The 17,536-nt window shown below is 54.4% G+C and overlaps 3 protein-coding genes across 3 annotated transcripts; 1 reads left to right on the forward strand and 2 right to left on the reverse strand.

Annotated features, from left to right (window-relative positions):
* Positions 1-345: 345 nt before the first annotated feature.
* NCS54_00407700 (Non-specific serine/threonine protein kinase) lies at positions 346-4,218 on the reverse strand (the record flags this gene model as incomplete). Its single annotated transcript, XM_053149626.1, has 5 exons — positions 346-572; positions 631-945; positions 1,006-2,738; positions 2,793-3,515; positions 3,566-4,218. The coding sequence occupies 5 exons, from the start codon at positions 4,216-4,218 to the stop codon at positions 346-348; spliced, it is 3,651 nt and encodes a 1,216-aa protein (XP_053005601.1).
* Positions 4,219-6,266: 2,048 nt separating this feature from the next.
* NCS54_00407800 (Structural maintenance of chromosomes protein 5) lies at positions 6,267-9,834 on the forward strand (the record flags this gene model as incomplete). Its single annotated transcript, XM_053149627.1, has 5 exons — positions 6,267-7,553; positions 7,605-8,495; positions 8,546-8,618; positions 8,674-9,409; positions 9,462-9,834. The coding sequence occupies 5 exons, from the start codon at positions 6,267-6,269 to the stop codon at positions 9,832-9,834; spliced, it is 3,360 nt and encodes a 1,119-aa protein (XP_053005602.1).
* An 867-nt stretch (positions 9,835-10,701) lies between these two features.
* NCS54_00407900 (Hypothetical protein) lies at positions 10,702-15,247 on the reverse strand (the record flags this gene model as incomplete). The annotated part of the gene is made up of 4 exons (XM_053149628.1): positions 10,702-14,158; positions 14,215-14,482; positions 14,534-14,906; positions 14,984-15,247. 4 exons carry the CDS (start codon positions 15,245-15,247, stop codon positions 10,702-10,704), a joined length of 4,362 nt encoding a protein of 1,453 aa, XP_053005603.1.
* Between the last annotated feature and the right edge of the window lie 2,289 nt (positions 15,248-17,536).

The raw sequence follows: 17,536 nt of genomic DNA on the forward strand, positions 1-17,536 counted from the left end.
GTAATAAGACATGCTGCTCTCTATCCCCAAGCCGCCTCTGTTGCATCTGCTTTTGACTCTGCCGACTCCCTCTGCCCCTTCAAGCACTATTCGCCTCCTCAGAACCGACCGTGTAAGACATGCCTTTCCACTCCAGACCCCGAACCAGAACCCAAACCGAAAAAAGAGCAATCGTCTCATACATCCAACTCCGACAGCACCCTGTACATGATTCCTTAGTGAATACAATTCTCTGACAGACTGATGATACTGACAAGGCATGTCGGTCAGAATCTTGACACGCCTCATCTCTTTCACTTCGCTTCTTGTTGTCGAATGGACACGGTGAGCTTGGTTCACCACAACCTAACTTCCTGAGTTGAGCGTCTTGATCATCATCTTTTGCTTGTTCCTGTCCGCAACAAGCAGGCCCCGAGTCTCAAAGATCAGTCCCATAGTGTCCACAACCCTGTGGAAGCTGCTGGCCGCTCCTCGCTCTTGGGTAAATCGGATGATGCTGAGCGGTTGCTTCTTACCGTGCTCAATTACCATCATCACCTCGGCAGCGAATGACACTTCCTTGAGGTTGAGATCTGCATCCATCACATTAGCTTCTACATCCGTCACCGTCTTGTCCTCCGCCACACTTACAGTTCTTAGCCGCAACCCGTGCAAAGACAATGTTTCGTTGCTTGTCCACCTGGATGCCTCGAATACCATACTTGCGCCACTCCCGCAGGAGGATAGTAACCTCTTGTCGTGCTCGCTTTCTCGAGATGGCCATGCAAAGGTGGCTCGTGGCTGGCTTGACTCTGAATAGTCGTGCCAGCCAATTCTGCTTCACCTCGATATTCCGCACCGGTCCAGAGCCGGATTCGTGCCATTTGGGCTGAGGTGCCTTGAACTGGTTGATTTCATTGCTCACGGCAAGTACATCCGTAGTTGAGGGTTCTTTGTCATCGGGTCCTTTTACCAAAGTTAGATCATCAATCCGCTGTTGTTCCGTCAACTCGAGGCATGACTCACCACCGATAGACATGATTGAGTCTCTCTGTTTATTGCTCTTCCAGAAGGTGAAGCTGAATGTCTTCTTCTTGGTAGGAGCTTCAGTCGAGGTTGAATCGCTTCGTTTGCCGTCGCTAGTGGTCATGTACGAGTTGCAATCCTGCCATTCCGCTGACTCCCGGCTATGTTCTGACCCGACTTTGGAAGACCTCTTGAACCAAGACGACTTCTTCTTCTTCATCACCACTTGGACATCGTACGACGAGGGCTCCAGAAGCGTTGTCGTTGCTGGGCCATCGCTCCCCGAGCTGTGTGGAGCAGTAAGTTCTCCACCGTGGTTCTGGTTGAGGGCTTGATATTGTTCTTGTCCTTCCTCAGGCGTCTTCTTTTTCCGCACGTTGAGCGGCTCGGGAATCTTGACGGGGCTCTGCTCGCTTGGCGAGTGCACGACACGGATGCTATTTTCGACTCTGCTCAGGTATTCCATGCCGCGATTCTTATGGCCTCCGTTCCTGGTTGGAGTGTGTGGAGGCGCTGACACGATACGAGCTTTGTCATTGGAAGCCCCAGCCTCGTTGATTGATGGCAGACCGGCCGACTTCTTGTGTCTCTGAGAGTAAGTCGGTGCTGAGACAACCCGTCGCTCGGCATGTCTGGTAAGCACGACTGGTTGTGCCACCTTGACTTGGTCTGCTCGCAGCTCCTCAAGGTGCGAGTCCCCTGTAGTCGGGCGAGATCCCATGGGCGTTGGTGCTAGCGAACTGCCATCGTATTCGTCCATCGGGGAGGGCAGAGGGGGTAGCGGGCGAGTACTGTAAGACTTGTTCACATCGTCCAGCTCCGTGATTGAGTCAGCTGGAGTCTCGATCGTCAATGAGAATGGTGTCGACTCGTAGTGAGTCCGGTCTGGCTCAGTGAGAGAACCGGCGATGGAGTCCTCTTCGATGAGTGAACTCTTGAAAGCCTCATCGCAATCTTTGGCAATGTTGCTACTGAAATGCCGCAGCTCTTCCTTGAAGATCTCTGACGCATATCTCGATCCAATTGCGGCCTCAATACTAGCCCGAGGGGTGGCTTCAGGATCTGGCTGGCGTGTCGGCTTGGGTAACATGCCACTGGGCAGGCTTGGAACTTCTGGCGTCTGTGATCGAACCATCTCTAGTTGGTAGGTCGATCCTTGCTCAGTCACGTATGGCGGCGTGGCGACGTTACGGTTCCTGGTGGTCGAGGTCGACCGCTTTCGCACATGGGTAAAGTCGACACCTCGTTTGTGTCGCAGGCTGCGTGAGATGGGAGTTCCCTGTCGGCTGCTGTGGAGAGACGACATTGAGCCCCGGGAAGACTGAAGACGACCTGTAGTGGAGTTCCGGGCCGAAGCCATCCGCCCACGACGTGCACTTGAACCACTTCGAAGCCTCGAGGCCTGGCTGGCGTAGGAACCTGTCTGAGAATGCCGGTGGATGCTGGTCCTTGACTGACTGGAGTGTAGCACAGCACCCTCTTGAGGTGGCCCATAACCGGCTCCAGACTCTGGTTCGGCGGCATTCGAGATGACGGTGAACCGCGATATGGAACGCCCGTGACCATTGCTGCGCGGCTGAGAAAATTGGCGGGTGGACACACGCTTCTTCCATACGCTGGGCTTCATGTGGTGGTAGTCACTCATGGAATGAGCCAACTCGGGCTTGAAGTCTTCCAGTTGCTTCTCTCGGTAGTTGTGCAGCAACCAGTAGAAGGCTTTCTGATCATTAGGTCTGGGAACGTTAGGCAACGAGACTCTAACCCAACGGATGGCGGTAAACACTTACTCATCGCATGTCAACTTCAGCTTGAGATCGCTCTCACTGAACATGTGCCACATGGATCGCAGCTGGCGGAGGAGCTGGGAATCCACATCCTTGGCTGGTACCGGGTTGTACTGGAACCCTTTACGTGTGTCGGGCAACTGTTCGTTGAGGTCTCCGAGTTTATCGAGATATGCATACTTCTGAACCAAAGGGTGACGCCAAATTTCCTTGAGGGTGATGCGTCGGTCAGGGTTGACCTGCAGCATACACCGGATGAGGTCCTCTGCCTCGGGACTCAAGAAACCCGGCATCTCATACTGTCCCTTTTTCGTCCTGTTCATCATGACGCGAAGGTCGGGATCGTCAAAGGGGAGGGTGGCAGAGAGCATGGCATAGAGAATGACGCCCATGCTCCAAATGTCTGCCCTATCTCCACGGTACTGTCTGTTCTTGAGGAGTTCGGGTGCTGCGTAGTGAGGGCTACCACAAGCCGTGGCGAGTTGGTGGGTGTCGGTTTGGTGGAGGGCAGCCATGCCGAAATCTGCAATCTTGATCTGGAGGTCGGCACTGATCAAAATGTTCTCGGGCTTAAGGTCTCGATGGCAGATGTTGAACGAGTGGCAGTACGAGATGGCGCTGATCATCTGGCGAAAGAAGTAGACCGAAACCTCTTCACTCAATCTTCCCTTCAGGTTGATAAAGGTGAATAAATCTCCTTGGTCGATGTACTCTAGGATGAGATACCTGAGAATGTTAGTATCAGGGGATGCTAGCACCTTGCCGAGAGCACCTACACTTCTGAACGGTTTTCCCAGATGTCGTAGAGCTTCATGATGTTGGGGTGTTCGATGAGCTTGAGGATGGCCACCTCGCGCTCAATAGCCATAGGAACACGCATCTCGCCGTCGATCTGATCGGGAAGACTGCTGTCCCACTTGCTTAGGGCTGCTAAGCTGCTGTCTTGGACGAGGTAGGCCATGCGACGGTTGACAATCTTGACGGCAGCTAGCTGGTTGGTGACAGTATGGCGGCAGAGTCGTACACGTGCAGATGACCCCTTTCCCAGCGTCTTGCCCAACTGCCACGGGCCGATATGTGTCTTGTAGTTCTTTTTGCTACGGCCGCTGCCTGAAGAGTCGTAGGATGCTGCTGAGTGTCGTCGCTGATCTTCCATATCTTGGGGAGGTTTGAGGGTTTCCGGAGCCTTTGTGGTTGGGCCGTTACGCTGAGTCTGAGTCTGAGCCTGAGCCTGGGCCTGTGGTGGAGGTGGCCGACCAGAAAAGTAGGCGGCAGGATGACTGTAGCCTGAGCGAGGAGCATTGTTTGCCTCGGATTGATCGTAACGAGGCTTGTAGCGGTGGGACTCTTGGGCGTGATAGGAAGAGTTGATGCGGTTCGAAGCCTCGGAGAGAGGCGAGCGAACGGTAGAAACCATCGTCTCGGCCATGATGATCGCCGTGGCTGCTGAGTGTAGATCAGAACATAATATTGCCAAAGCCTGAAGAAGATCAAGGCTTGTTCAAGTGCGTGAAGAGAAACAGAGAGGAAGCGTGAGTTTGTCTAGGGAACTAGGAACGAGGCCGAGGTTGGAGCAGGCCGAATATCTCTCGGTGCAGAAAAGACAAACAACAAACAACAGATGCGACGAGCAGGAGGATTAGGTAGGAGAGGGGCGATTAAGAGAGGGAAACAGAAGAGAAGACGAGAAATGAAACGAATGTATTGGGCGGGTGAGAACGAGTGGCTGAAGAACCGAGAGCCCACGCGGCTACGGGAGAAACGAGCGTGAGTGAGTTGGTGAGTGAATGAGCGTGTGAAACGAACGGGGCGAAAGACTGAGTGAGGGCCGGCCGATGGGATCGAACTTGTCGGACAAGGAATGCAATGGATGCAATGTTTACAGTGTTTGGCGAGGCTGGGTACAAGGTGCAGATTGAAGGGAGGCGACGTTGCTGGCATTTGACTTGCATATGCCACTGGCGTGCAGCTGCACCTGCCAGTTTGACAGTGCTCGACCCGAGCTGCCGGTGGAGAAAGATTGGATGACGATACCTGGCGAGAACCGACAAGGAGGGGTCCTTGTTGCATCGAGGCATCGTGATGCATTCCAGTTTCGAGGGTCATGGCCAATGGAGAGATTCATTGAATGCCGCTGTCGGCCTCCGGTAGGCAGGGAGACGGTGCATCGTCGAGGACTCGATAGATGCGCCATGTCTGCTAGAGCCTTGACTCGATATCTGTATCCGAATCATCACCGTGAGTGACCGGCCTGGGCTTGAAGTTGAAGATGGTTGCACAAGAGCTGAAGAGATGCAACGGTCCAGATTCATCATGATCACCACTGGGTCTTGACAGGGGAAGACAAACAAGGATCTGGCCATCAAACGAACAAGAACATTCTCACCGGACCCACTAGGTAGATGAAAGAAAATGCCATTCTCTCTGCTCAAGACTTCTATGAGCATCCATGAATATGGGGTGCAAGTGAGCTGACAAGTAACCGGATGGTGGAGGGAGATACTGTGCGAAACTCTTCGCGCAGTTTTTCTCAAACATCCATTCGGAAACAAAGAGAGTCTTCCGTGTCAAGTATTGCCACACAGGAAAATGTTTTCTCGGAAGCACCAAGGATTCGGACAATGAAGTCATCCGACAGGAACTGGAATCTTAAGGGATGAAGTTGTCTGACCCCTTTTGAAGGGGTTCAGCTTGGCGGCGTTGGCGAATGACTAAGCTGAGGGGAAGTCACTACAGGAGGTGATCCAGCGAATGCTGATCAAACATTGTCTCGAGGTGTCTTGAAGCCCAAAATACACTTATGTGCCTCGTTTCATCCTGCCACAGCTGAGATTTGGCATAAAGTTTGCGGTGGTGGGCTTGTGTTTGTGGTTAGATGAAGAGCTTTGAGGGATGGACTGGATGTATTGCTTGACCAAGTTGGACCGAACAGCCTGGTGTGGTGCAGAAGGCATCTGATTGTGGCTGAAGGGGACATCCAGGTCACATCTCATTTTGAAGAGTATCAGAATGCCTTGTAATTCACGTTCCAGAGGTTGTGGGCTGCTGTGGCTCGTCTAACACGGCTGAAGCTCATGACAGCCATTCACACTCGCAACTGTAGATATGTGCGGATAGCAAGATACTCGATAATGTACCCGGATGACTGCACTTGGCAAGTACTCAGCTACTGCCTCCATTCTTTTCTTGCAGCTCGCCTCACACAGCTTACACAGACCCCTACGGCACTTACAGGGGACTGCCTTCCATCCCCCAAACCCCACCACTTTAACTCCTGTCAACGCCACATTTGCAAGGCGCGCACTGACGCGATTGGACGCGTTCCACGGACTGAACCTATCCAATTCCATCCATCTCTTCCCTTTGTCTCTGCAACATCTTGCACCTCCAAGACAAAGCCCCTCATTCTCGAGAACCATCGCCGCCTTTTCTTCTTGCGCGCATTGCAAGGCGGCTCCCTTCCTTCTCTAGGGCGACATGGCCCCTGCTTCACGCCGTCGCAGGCGCTCTGATACCGACGATAGCGACGACGATGAAGACCGTTACCAAAACCGATCGCAAGCGACCGTCGTCGATTCCCCTAAGCGACAACGACTTGACCCCGATTCAACTGACGGTGCGATTGATGATGGGCCTCACGCGCGAGGAGTAAACGGCACTTCAGGCAGCGCCGATGCCGACAACGGTTTCCAACCCGGCGCCATCGTGAGGGTCAGCGTCGAAAACTTTGTCACCTACGAAAAGGCCGAATTCTTGCCAGGACCGCATCTGAACATGGTGGTCGGCCCCAACGGCACCGGAAAGAGTTCTCTGGTTTGCGCCATCTGCCTCGGCTTAGGCTACAGTCCAAAACACCTTGGGCGAGCCGGTTCAGTCAAGGAGTTTGTCAAGCATGGAAAGGACACTGCGACTATCGAGATTGAACTTCAGAAGCGACCAAAAGATCGAAGAAACTACGTCGTCAAGGTCCAGATCCGACGAGAACAAAATACGCAAAAATGGTGGATGAACGGGAAGGAAACCAACCACAAGACTGTCCAGACATTGATGCGGAAGCTCAAGATCCAGGTCGACAACCTATGCCAATTTCTGCCACAGGATAGGGTTGTAGAGTTTGCTGCCTGCACCCCTGTGGACCTCCTGCACGAGACCCTCCGCGCAGCTGCGCCTGAAGAGATGCTTGACTGGCAGAAACAGCTGCAAGACCTCCACAAGGACAAGAAGGAACTGGCCGAAGCTGTTAGAACCGACACGGAAACACTGAAGAATCTTGAGAACCGACAACAGGGTCTCCAGGCAGATGTGGACAGGATCCGAGAGCGCGAGGAGATCCAAGAGCAGATCAAAAATCTCCAGTCGGCTTTAGTCCTCTCCAAGTACAACGAGGCCCGCGCAAAGTACCAAGATGCCAGGGAGCGGAAAAAGAGCGCCGAGAACTCGTTGAGGCGCCTCGAGCGGGAGAGCGGCCCATCCCTTGAGGCAGTCAACGAGAAGCAAGTCTACGCACAACGGATCGACGCCGCAATTTCTGGAAGAAAGGCTGCCATGAAGAGTGCTGAGGACGCTGCAAAGAAGCTGGCGCGCGATGTTAGTTCTGCTACCGAGAACCTCAAGTTGTTTGAGAGCAGACTCGAGTCTGAGCACAAGGCTTTCGATGGCAAGAAGAGAGAGCTCGCTCAGTCCAAGTCCAAGATTACGTCCCTGCAGGCTGATTTGAGGAACCGACCGGAAGAGTTCAACCCATCAGAGTTCAACCAAAAAATTGTAAGTGCCATCCGGCCACTAACTATACAGACTCACTAACTGGCTATTTAGCGTGGAGAAGAACATACGCTCCGGGAACTGGATGGCGAGAGACGCGAGTTATCTACCCAACATGCAGAGGTCAAAGCGCGAGGACGCGCCCTGAACGTACAGATCAAAGAGGTTGAGCAAAACGTCGAGTCGTTCGAAACCCAGCAGGGCCAACAACTCAACTTCATGAAGAGGCACTTCCCTGAGCTTGCAACTGGCTGGGATTGGATTCAGCAGCATAAGGACGAGTTCGAAAAGGAGGTGTTTGGGCCTCCCATGATTAGCTGCTCCATTAAGGATGAACGATACTCTGACCAAGTCCAGTCGCTTCTCCAGGGCGATGACTTTACGTGCTTCACAGCCCAGACAAAAAACGACTATCGGAAGCTGACCGACCAGCTTTATCGTGTCCAAAGTTTGTCTGTCGTCATCCGAACATGCGCTCAGCCGTTCAGTGCGTTTCAGCGACCTGTCAGTGCGGATGAGGCAGCAGACATGGGGCTCGATGGGTTTGCCATCGACTTCTTGGAGGGCCCCGAACCCGTACTGGCGATGCTATGCGCCGAGAAGAGGCTCCACCAGTCTGGCGTGTCTCTAAAAGACCACAGCGATGCCCAGTACGATCGTCTAGTCAAGAGTGGCAAAGTTAATTCCTGGGCCGCGGGAAGCCAGTCGTTTACGGTACGACGACGCAGGGAGTACGGCCCTCAGGCAATGACAGCCATCACCAGACCCATTCAGCCAGGCAAATTCTGGACCTCGCAACCTGTCGACTCGCAGGAGAAGCAGGAGTTGAACAAGCGACTCGTGGAGCTCAATGGTGAGCGAGACGTTCTGAAAGCTGAGTTCCGAGACCAGCAAGGCAAGCTCCAGGCCATTGATGACCAAAAAGCCACCATTGAGGACACTATTGTGAGTGAAAGCATACTATATTCCGTTGGACCGCTCTAACCAGAAATCAGGCTCGCCTAAAGGCCGAGAAGAATACCTTGCAAAAAGAGTATCAAAAGTGGCAGTCTCTGCCAGAGAAGATTGGTCAGTATGCCCGCGCCCATAACCCGGCCCTCGTTTCTTTTTAACACGCCGCTAGAATCCGAGGAACGCTCCAAGGCGGCTCATGAACAGGCTCTGCGCGAAATCCGTAAGAGGATGATTGAGATTCGCTATGAGTGGGATGAGGCTGTCGTAAACCGAGCAGAGCTTGTCCTCCGCCACAAGGAGGCAATTGAGAAGATTCGCAAGGCTCATCATGGTGTTCTGGAAGCACAAATCCGCCGGATCGAGGCCTACTCCGATATTGTCGGATTGAAGGCACGAAACGCTGACATTATGGAGAAGCTCGAGACTGAGCGGCAAGCTCTGCAAGTGGCTGCTGAGGAGGCTGACCGAGCCCGACAAGAAGGCAGGCAGCTCTCTGAGGCTGTTGAGCAGATCCTCGCCGCCGAGCCCGACAAGCACGAGCTCTTCGGACAGCTCTGTGAAAATAAGAGCCCCGAGGACGTGGCGAATGAGATATCGGCCGAAGAAGCCAAGCTGGAATGCATCCACGCCGCCAACCCCAACGTCGTCCGCGAGTTTGAGAAGCGTGCGCAGGAGATTGCCCGGCTGACCCGCAAGATGGCCAACTCGAGCGAAAAGCTTCAGAGTTTGACTGAGAGCGTTGAAGAGCTCATGGCCAAGTGGGAGCCAAGGCTCGACCAGTTGGTGTCGAGGATTAACGATGCCTTTGCCTACAACTTTGAGCAGATCAGCTGCGCTGGTGAGGTCCGCGTTCACAAGGCCGAGGACTTTGATGCCTGGGCCCTAGATATCATGGTCCGCTTCCGGTATGTCTCCCATTTTGCCTCTTAACTGACCCCTAACTAACATCCCCTCTAGTGAGAACGAAACTCTTCAGCAGTTGACTGCCCATCGTCAGTCGGGCGGCGAACGTGCCGTCTCGACAATTTTCTTCCTCATGGCCCTCCAGTCCATGGCCCAGTCTCCCTTCCGCGTCGTCGACGAGATCAACCAGGGCATGGACCCCCGCAACGAGCGCATGGTACACGAGCGCATGGTCGAGATTGCCTGCCGCGAGCACTCGAGCCAGTACTTCCTCATCACCCCTAAGCTTCTGACGGGCCTGCGCTACGATCCCAAGATGCGCGTCCTCTGTATCGCCAGCGGTGAGCACATGCCCCGCGAGGGCCGCAAGCTCGACTTTAAGCGATGCTTGAAGATTCAGAAGAACTTGATGGCGGCGGCTGCTTGAGGGGATGGGCTTTGGCTGTCCTTATTTTGTAAATCTAGTTGTATCTATCGACGGATGGGAAGGGTTACGGGATTGGGATGCGTCTGGCGAAAAGGGGATACCACCAAAGGGATTAGATCAAGATGATACCAGATAATGTCTTAGCATCAAGTTACTTGCTGCATTGTTTCGTCCCGTGAGGTCTCATGATAACATTATACATACACAACCTCGTCAACACAAATAAACCAATGGGAACAGTACAACTCGAGTATCAAGCCAATCACAACTTCATTTATTCATTTAGTTCCTGCTCCTGACCGTACAGTCTCCCTAGTTTGAAATGATTTTTGCTCTCTTTGGAAACACCGTCTCCCAGCCCAGCTCCTCTCCCCTGGGAAAATCAAGAAACCTGGCCCATCGTCGCAGACTGACTCTGACTATTCCCGTCCCCCTTTAATTGTTTTCCGTTAAGCCGAGGAACAGACAGAAAGTGCCCCATATTGTACACGTATTTCTCGAAAGACAAGGGCGAAGAAGAAGATGAGAAAAAACAACAAGTATATGAACCCCCTGATCGCTTGTGCCGAGCAAGCTACCAAGGGGGCAAGGCATGGTCGACGCATTCGACGTGAACTGAAACAAACAAAGAGCGGGTAAAATCAGAAAGGTATAAAGAATGCTGGCTGCAATAACGAAAAAGGACGACAACAATGGCGTCCGCCACTGGACGACCAAAACTCCATTCGCCTCTACCAAGCTCAGCGGCAGCAACAGCAACAGCATGTACAGACGTTGAACCATTGCCCATCAGATGGTAAATCAGCAACGAAGACGGCGGGTATAAGTGCATCGTGAATGCGTATCGGAATCCAGAATCGCTTCGGATCAGGGGTGACGGGACTTTTCTCCGTCACTGTGGTGTTCTTCCGTGTCGAGCCTCTTTCGCCAGTCGGCCAGGCTCTCGCTGAGGCCAATGCCTGTCGTACCGTCGTCATCCTTCTTGGCACTCGTCGCCGACTCGAAATCAAAGTTGGTGCTTAGTCGATAGTTTTTGTTGGTCGCCTCCCACTGGCTTCGGAGCGTCTCGAGCTCGTTGGCGAGGCTGTCCAGGGCTGCACTGTTTCTAGCTTCCAGGCCGTTCCCGCCAGTGCCCCCGTAGATGCTTTCGCCCTCTGAACTCTCCTGTCTGGAGTGGCCCATACCGATGCCGTTGGGGCTGGCTGCCATCTCCGAGTTCATGCTGGGTACTTGTCGGCTACGTCGGCGGTAGTTGTCGACCGAGTGTTCAACCTGGTCGAGGAGAAGGGCCACCTTCTGCTCGGCATCGTTTGCGCGCTGCTCGAGGAGAGAGTTTTCCGACTGCAGCTGCTCCAAGTCTTTGCGATGGCTGTTGAGCTTCTGAGTAGCCTCTGCGTTGCTCTTCACCGCTGCATCTCGCTGTTGGTTGCTGTCCCGGAGCTCTCCTTGAAGGCTGGCGAGGCGCTTCTCTATTTCAGCTCCCGCCTCTTGTAGTTCAGCCTCCAAATGACGGACTTTGTTCTCAAGTGCTGCCTTCTCGTTCTCCCACTCGGGGGAAGAACCAGAGCCTCCAGCCTGAAGGCGATCCTCCAACTCCTCAATCTCCGTCTTGAGACGGCCATTCTCGGTCTTGTAGCGAGACAGCGAGTCCTTGAGCTGCTTGAGCATCTTCTCTGTGCCCTTAACATAGTGTACAGCTGACTGGTAATCGCTCTCGAGCTGTGAGAGCTTCTCGCGCCAGGCTGCTTCAGACTCCTGGACTTGAATTGCAAAGGTTTGCTTCGTCTCCTCATGGGCGGCAGCGGTGCTCGCCAGTTGAGCCTCGAGATCTCGCACACGGGTCAAATCAGGAGAGTTGGTTCGTGGGCTAGCAAGACCGCGGGCACGGATAGAGGCAGTAGGGCTGATGCCTCGCTCGCTAAGGATGTCCTTGAGAGCATTGTGCTGGACTGTCATGGCGTTCGTCTCGAGCTGCTGAGCAGCCAGTTGATTCTTTAGATCCGAGTTCGCTGCCTGGAGGCTTTGCGTCTCTCTCAGAGCAGACTGTAGCTGCCTCCGGATACCGACTCCTTCTCGGCTTGACTGTTCCTGGTATTGCTCAAGGCCGGCAATGCGCTCCTCGGCGCCACGCAGTCTGTCAGCTGCAGCATCAGCCTCCTGTTGGTACTTCTTGACCAACTCGTTGGAAGCAGTAACCTGCGCCTGAAGCGCTGCAATGCGCTCAGTATCAGCGTTGCTGGCCGCGGGAGCATCACGTGCTGAGATCTTGTCCAGTCCTGCCAGAACAGCTTGGCGATGGGTTCGAGCCTCAGCAGCATGCTTCTCAGAAAGCTCCTCGGCATCGCGCAGCCGCTGAGTGGTAGCCACGAGTTCAGCTGTTCGAGCTTCGTGCTCAAACTTGAGCTTGTTGAGCTGCGCCTCCAGTTTCTCTCGCTGGCTGCGTTCTTCAGTGAGTTTTGACTCTATGAGAGCCTTTGAATCTTCCGAAGCTGCGATGGCGGCTCGCAGAGAATCAAAGGCATCGTTTTGATCCTTGGAGCTGCCAACAGCCTCCTCATACTTGCTCTCTAGGTCGTTCTTCTCGATTCGAAGGAGCTCCGCAACAGCAACAGCCTCGGCGCATGTGACGGATTGTTCACGCGCCTCGTGCTGAGCGAGATGCAGCTCAGCCTTCAGCCGTTCGACTTCAGTGGAGGTCTGCTGCTTGTAGCTTTCGAGCTCTGCCATACGCTTCTGTGCAGCGTTCGTGGTGTCATCTGCCAGCTGACGAGCTCTCTTCTCCGAATCAAGATCGCTCTTGGTTGACTCGAGCCTAGACTGAAGTTCCTTGTGAAGATACAGAGCAGAGGCGAGCTTTCTGCTCAGCTCGCTCGACCTAGCCTCAGAATCATCTCTCGGTCCGTCAAGTTGAGGTGTACTGGCGTTGCTTCCGCCCAGGTGTGCTGCAAGCTTGGCCTTGGAATAAACAGCCTCCTGAATAGCTGCATCACGCTGCTTCTCTGCTTCAGCAATCTGCTTTGCAGCAATGATCGCTTGCTTGTCCACTGCGCTTTGCACGTTTGCGAGCTCTGATTTCATGGCCAGCAGAGCCTCTATCAAGGGTCGATCCTCGTCGTCAAAGGTCTCGGTCGCCTTGTTCTCGAGTAGAGGGCTGTAAGAGGTGTTGGGAGCGTAGCCAGCCTTACGAGCGAGTTCCAGTTCCGAAGCATACCAGGCGTTGCGGTTTCGCGCCGAGTCCAATTCCTTGAGGAGGACAACAGTCTGAGAGTTCCTCCCAGAAGATCGCCTGGACAGCGGGTTGCTTGGTTGTCGGGTAGGAACTGGTGGTGAAGCTGGACGGGGCGTTACTGTTGGCTTGGCCGATAGCTCTGATGAACCATCTCCTGAGCCCGCAAATCGGCTTGGCTGAGAAGGCGGTTTGGCCCTGGGCACATCTCCGTTCACATGATCCTGCCTTGAGCCAGCACGGGCGGCCTGTTGCGTGGGTGTCCGTCGGCCGTTGGAGGCAGGGCTATCGGTCTCGTTGATGACCTCACGTGTAATCGGCGATCCGGTGTGGCCCATTCGAGGAGAGCCGGACATGCCACCTCGTTCAGCAGACTGTCCACGAACCCGGGCAACGGCAGATGTGTCTACCGTGGGTCGAGCGGGCATAGGACCCTGAGGAGGAGGTCCTGATGGAGGGACAGCTGAAGCTCTGGGCAGTTTGGAGTTCACAGGACCCCCTTGAGGTCCATGGCCGTCGGCGGCATTAGGGGGTGATCGATGACCGTTGGGGGGAGCGGATGGCCCTCCCACAATCATCTTTCTCGAATCGGGTCCATTTGACCCGTCTCGTGAGCCATGCGGGCGGTTTCCCTCGCCAGCACTTGGTCGTCTTGCTCCGTGAACTCGCTGCTGCGCGCCCTGTTGCGCGGCCTGCTGTGCATCGTTTGGATACCTAATCTTCGATGTGTCGAGGACGTATAGCAGACCCAAGTCGCTCACGGACGTAGTTGTTGAGCTTGGCTCTCCGCCGAGAACCACTATCGACTTGCCCACAGTCGTCATGCTATGTCCTGAGCGAGGTGAAGGGGATGGACCCATGTTCTGGAACGTGTACCACCGTCTTGACGAGATCCTGAACGCCGCGAGATCGCCGAGATCCGTTCCTTCTTCCGTTCGTCCACCGAAGACATACATAACGTCGTCCACGAGAGCAGCAGCATGGCCTTCGCGAGGTGCTGGGATATAACCGATGCAGTCGAGTTGAGACCATTTGTTCACGGCTGGGTCGTAACACCAAACGTCGTTGAACCACTGGAAACCATTGGTGCCGCCAAATCTACCAACGTGTCAGCCAGAACTATGATCAAAGGGCATCGGATAAGGAATGCTTACAGGTACATCTTGTCGTTAAACGTAATCATGGTGTGGTTAGTTCGCGCGGCAGGCATTTTGGGGCTTGTCTCTCCCTTGACCAGAATCTCCCAGCGGTTATTTGACATCTGGAGCTGGTTAAGATCGAATGCAGAAAGGTCATTCATGAAGAAGCCCTCGACTTGGCCACCAAAGATGAAAATCTTGGAGCCTAGTATATTAAGTGAGTGTCCATATCGACCCGATGGTCGTTGCCCAGCCGGCAGAGCGCGAGACCATTGTCTCGTTGCTGAACATCCGTTAGCTGAGAGAACGTACTGGATGGGGGATTAGAGCGTACAGGTATTGAGAAGGTAGAGAGTTTCGTCAAGAACATCAGACTCGTCGATCTTGGTGTCACCACCATAGACAATGAAAGCATTGCCAACAAGCAGACTCGCATGGCCGACTCTAGGCCCGGGTCCCTCTGCCGTCGTTGGCAGGGGGTAACAGGCCATGTTGCCTCCGGCCTCAATCATCCAGAGGTCTCCCTTAACAGTTGATCCGTTAATCAAACCGCCCATCATATAGACGTCGCCTTCCTTGGAAGATACTGAGTTCACGGCAGCCCCATATCGAGGGAATGGGGAAGGATGTGTTGAGGTGTAGGTCAATCGCCGTTGCGACCAGGGATACAGGGACGCGTTAGGACCGTTTGCTGGAGGGCCGTTGCGCTGTTGCAGATCAGATTAGCAGCTGTTGATACGCCCAAGTGATTGAATGGGCGGTCAACTATGCGCGGGCAACTTACTGGCACTTCTCCGGTTTGTACAGGCTGATCAGCGCTTCCGCCACGGCGTCCATGTCCATGCCCAGGCCCATGATCTGGGCTTCCATTGCTGCCTTCATTTTCGAGAGAGTGTAAGCTCCCGGTGGGAGTGGCGCGGTGCTGGACGGCATTCTTTTCGGCGACGCGGGCGCTGGCGCTTTGGATCGATCCTTGTGAGCCAGAGCCGGCCTCGCGACTAGCAGGCGCCTTCTCCGGATGCTTCTTGGATTTGAAGAGAAAAGCCATGGTTGATCAGGAAGCAGCCGCTAAGCGGCGAAAGATTGATTCGGGAACAGCACTTGGTGGCTTTCGTAGTGATGATGCGATGCGTAGGCAACGATGATGGATAGTATCTCGGGGTAGCCGTCGCGTGTAAGAGAGGATCACGGGGAGACGAAGCGGATGGCCCGACAGGAGGGACAGCCCTAGCCGCAGATGCAGGAACGAGAGGAATCGGAATTCGAGATTCGGGATGGCTGGGCCAGCATCGGCGACGGCGTCGACAGGATTGCGGATCGTCACTGGAAATTTTCAGTGGTGGTCAACCTCCCGAATTTTGGGGGTGAGAGTCGACGAGAGGGGGTTGGTTTCGAGGCGGATGGATTGCGCTGGGTTGCCGCACGCCGTCGAGGAGCGCGGGACCTTTTTTGCCTTCTAAAATCGACCTGCGTCCAGGCAGTGAGAGAGTCGTTTGAGCAAAAAGCCGATGTCCAGACGCTCGAGGGGAGGGTGAATGAGCGACGATGCGGCGAATGGAGAAGCCTCCGTTGGGTTGGCGTGGGAGAAGGTGAAAGATGGGAGGTGGTGATGGTCAGGTACGGAGGAGTTGGAAATGAGCAGCCAGCCTGGAGCCAAAGGCGGCGACAGCTGCAACGGGAGCGAGCAGCACCAGCCAGCAGCAGCGACACGATGGATGGTTGGATGGGACTTGGTGCATCCTTGCCTTCGCCTCGTTGAGGTCGCCTGGGCTGGGTGGGTGTGCGTGTGGTGCACTACACGCACTGGGTCCTGCCTTTAGGGGGTGCTCTCCACGTGCCGGGTCCTCGCAGCGACCTCAGGGCTCTGGCACCTCCTGTTACCCGCTGTCCTTTGTTCAAAAGCCAGCGCCTTTCACCTGTAAACCCTGGTGCTCCTGACCAATCGCGGGTCTTGCACCGCCCCGGCCGTAGCCCGGCTCCAGCTTAGACGACATATTAGGGGTTGCAAGGCGACTTGTACAGTGCCGCACTGCAGCGGATGGTGGGCTTTTGTGGGGGTGAGCGCGATGAGACTGGTACAAGAAAGGTACTTCGTTCTAGTGCGGGTCAGCGCCTGATAAACAGTACCGCTTAGTACCCTGCAGGGGCTCAACGCCATCCCATATCCCTCGATGGGTCTTGGATCCAGGGGCTGGGAGTAACCCAACGTTGTCACATTTCTTAACGACCTCAGTTTTACGTCGGAAAGGCACAAAAAGAAAAGATGGCCGGCGTGCCACTCTCGATACCATCTCGTTGACCCTTGAACCCTTTTAATTAATCTTGAGAATTACGCAGGTGTGCGGCTTGGCTAGGGCTCCTCCCGTTCTTCCATTCTCTCCAGATCTTCCTTGCATCCCAAATGTGGATTCTCCTGGCGGCTGGGGACTCGACACCAACTGGTGCCAGGCCGGCGAGATGGCCTGGCCCCTCCCTAATGGATGTCACCCCTTTCACATTTAGAAACCCTCGTTGTTGATGGTGGCTGCCGATTTAGTCCTAGATCTTCTGCAAACACTTGCTCTCTTGAGAAAAGTGGCCAGCCATGTTGGATATTCTTGGAGCTCCATCGACATGAGGCACAGACTAACAGTAGCCAAGGGATAGGCGAGCCCAACGGTCAAACAAGTGCGTAGCTCCGGTGTCGTTAGAGAACCTGGATATGTTTCGTGTGCACCCAGGACGAGTCTCGGTCTGTCATCTCGCCGTCGGGTCGCACCCGGCTCTTGTAAGAAGGTAATAAGGCAAACACCACTGTAAGCCTTGCCCTGGTAAAGCTCCGGGCTAGTTGCTTTAACTCTACATTTCCGATAGGCGTCGGCGTAAAGAGGACGTGTTTCTTCGATGTCTGCACTCAAGTGAGCATTCCATTAAATGGGACCTCTTGGCGACTGGGGATGCACGTCATTGGCTTCGATATTATGGATCCCGCAACCCAGCCGAGATGTGTTGCTGACAGCACACCCAGAAGACTCCGTTTCAGTCGGCAGAAGGATTCAACGGTGATCATCATAATCAGATGCTCGTGACCGGTTCTCGGCCTCGAAGGTTCATCCTGCGCGGCTACTCAGCATCCCCCAAAGCACGTTGCAGGCAGGGTTGTTGTTGAGCGAGGCCCTCCGCCCGGACATTAAAACGTCGTCTTCCAACTTACCAACGTCAACGCCCCATGTCAAGGCTCGTTTCATGTTTCCCGCTAATGACGCCGGACGGAGCGGGCTAGAGCACAGGCCAAGCTTCCATTCTTTTTTTCGCCCCACCCTTCAACCTTCCACCGTTCTGGTTGTGCTTGTTGGAA

The sequence above is a fragment of the Fusarium falciforme genome, chromosome 3 (assembly GCF_026873545.1).
Source record: "Fusarium falciforme chromosome 3, complete sequence".
NCBI lineage: Eukaryota > Fungi > Ascomycota > Sordariomycetes > Hypocreales > Nectriaceae > Fusarium > Fusarium falciforme.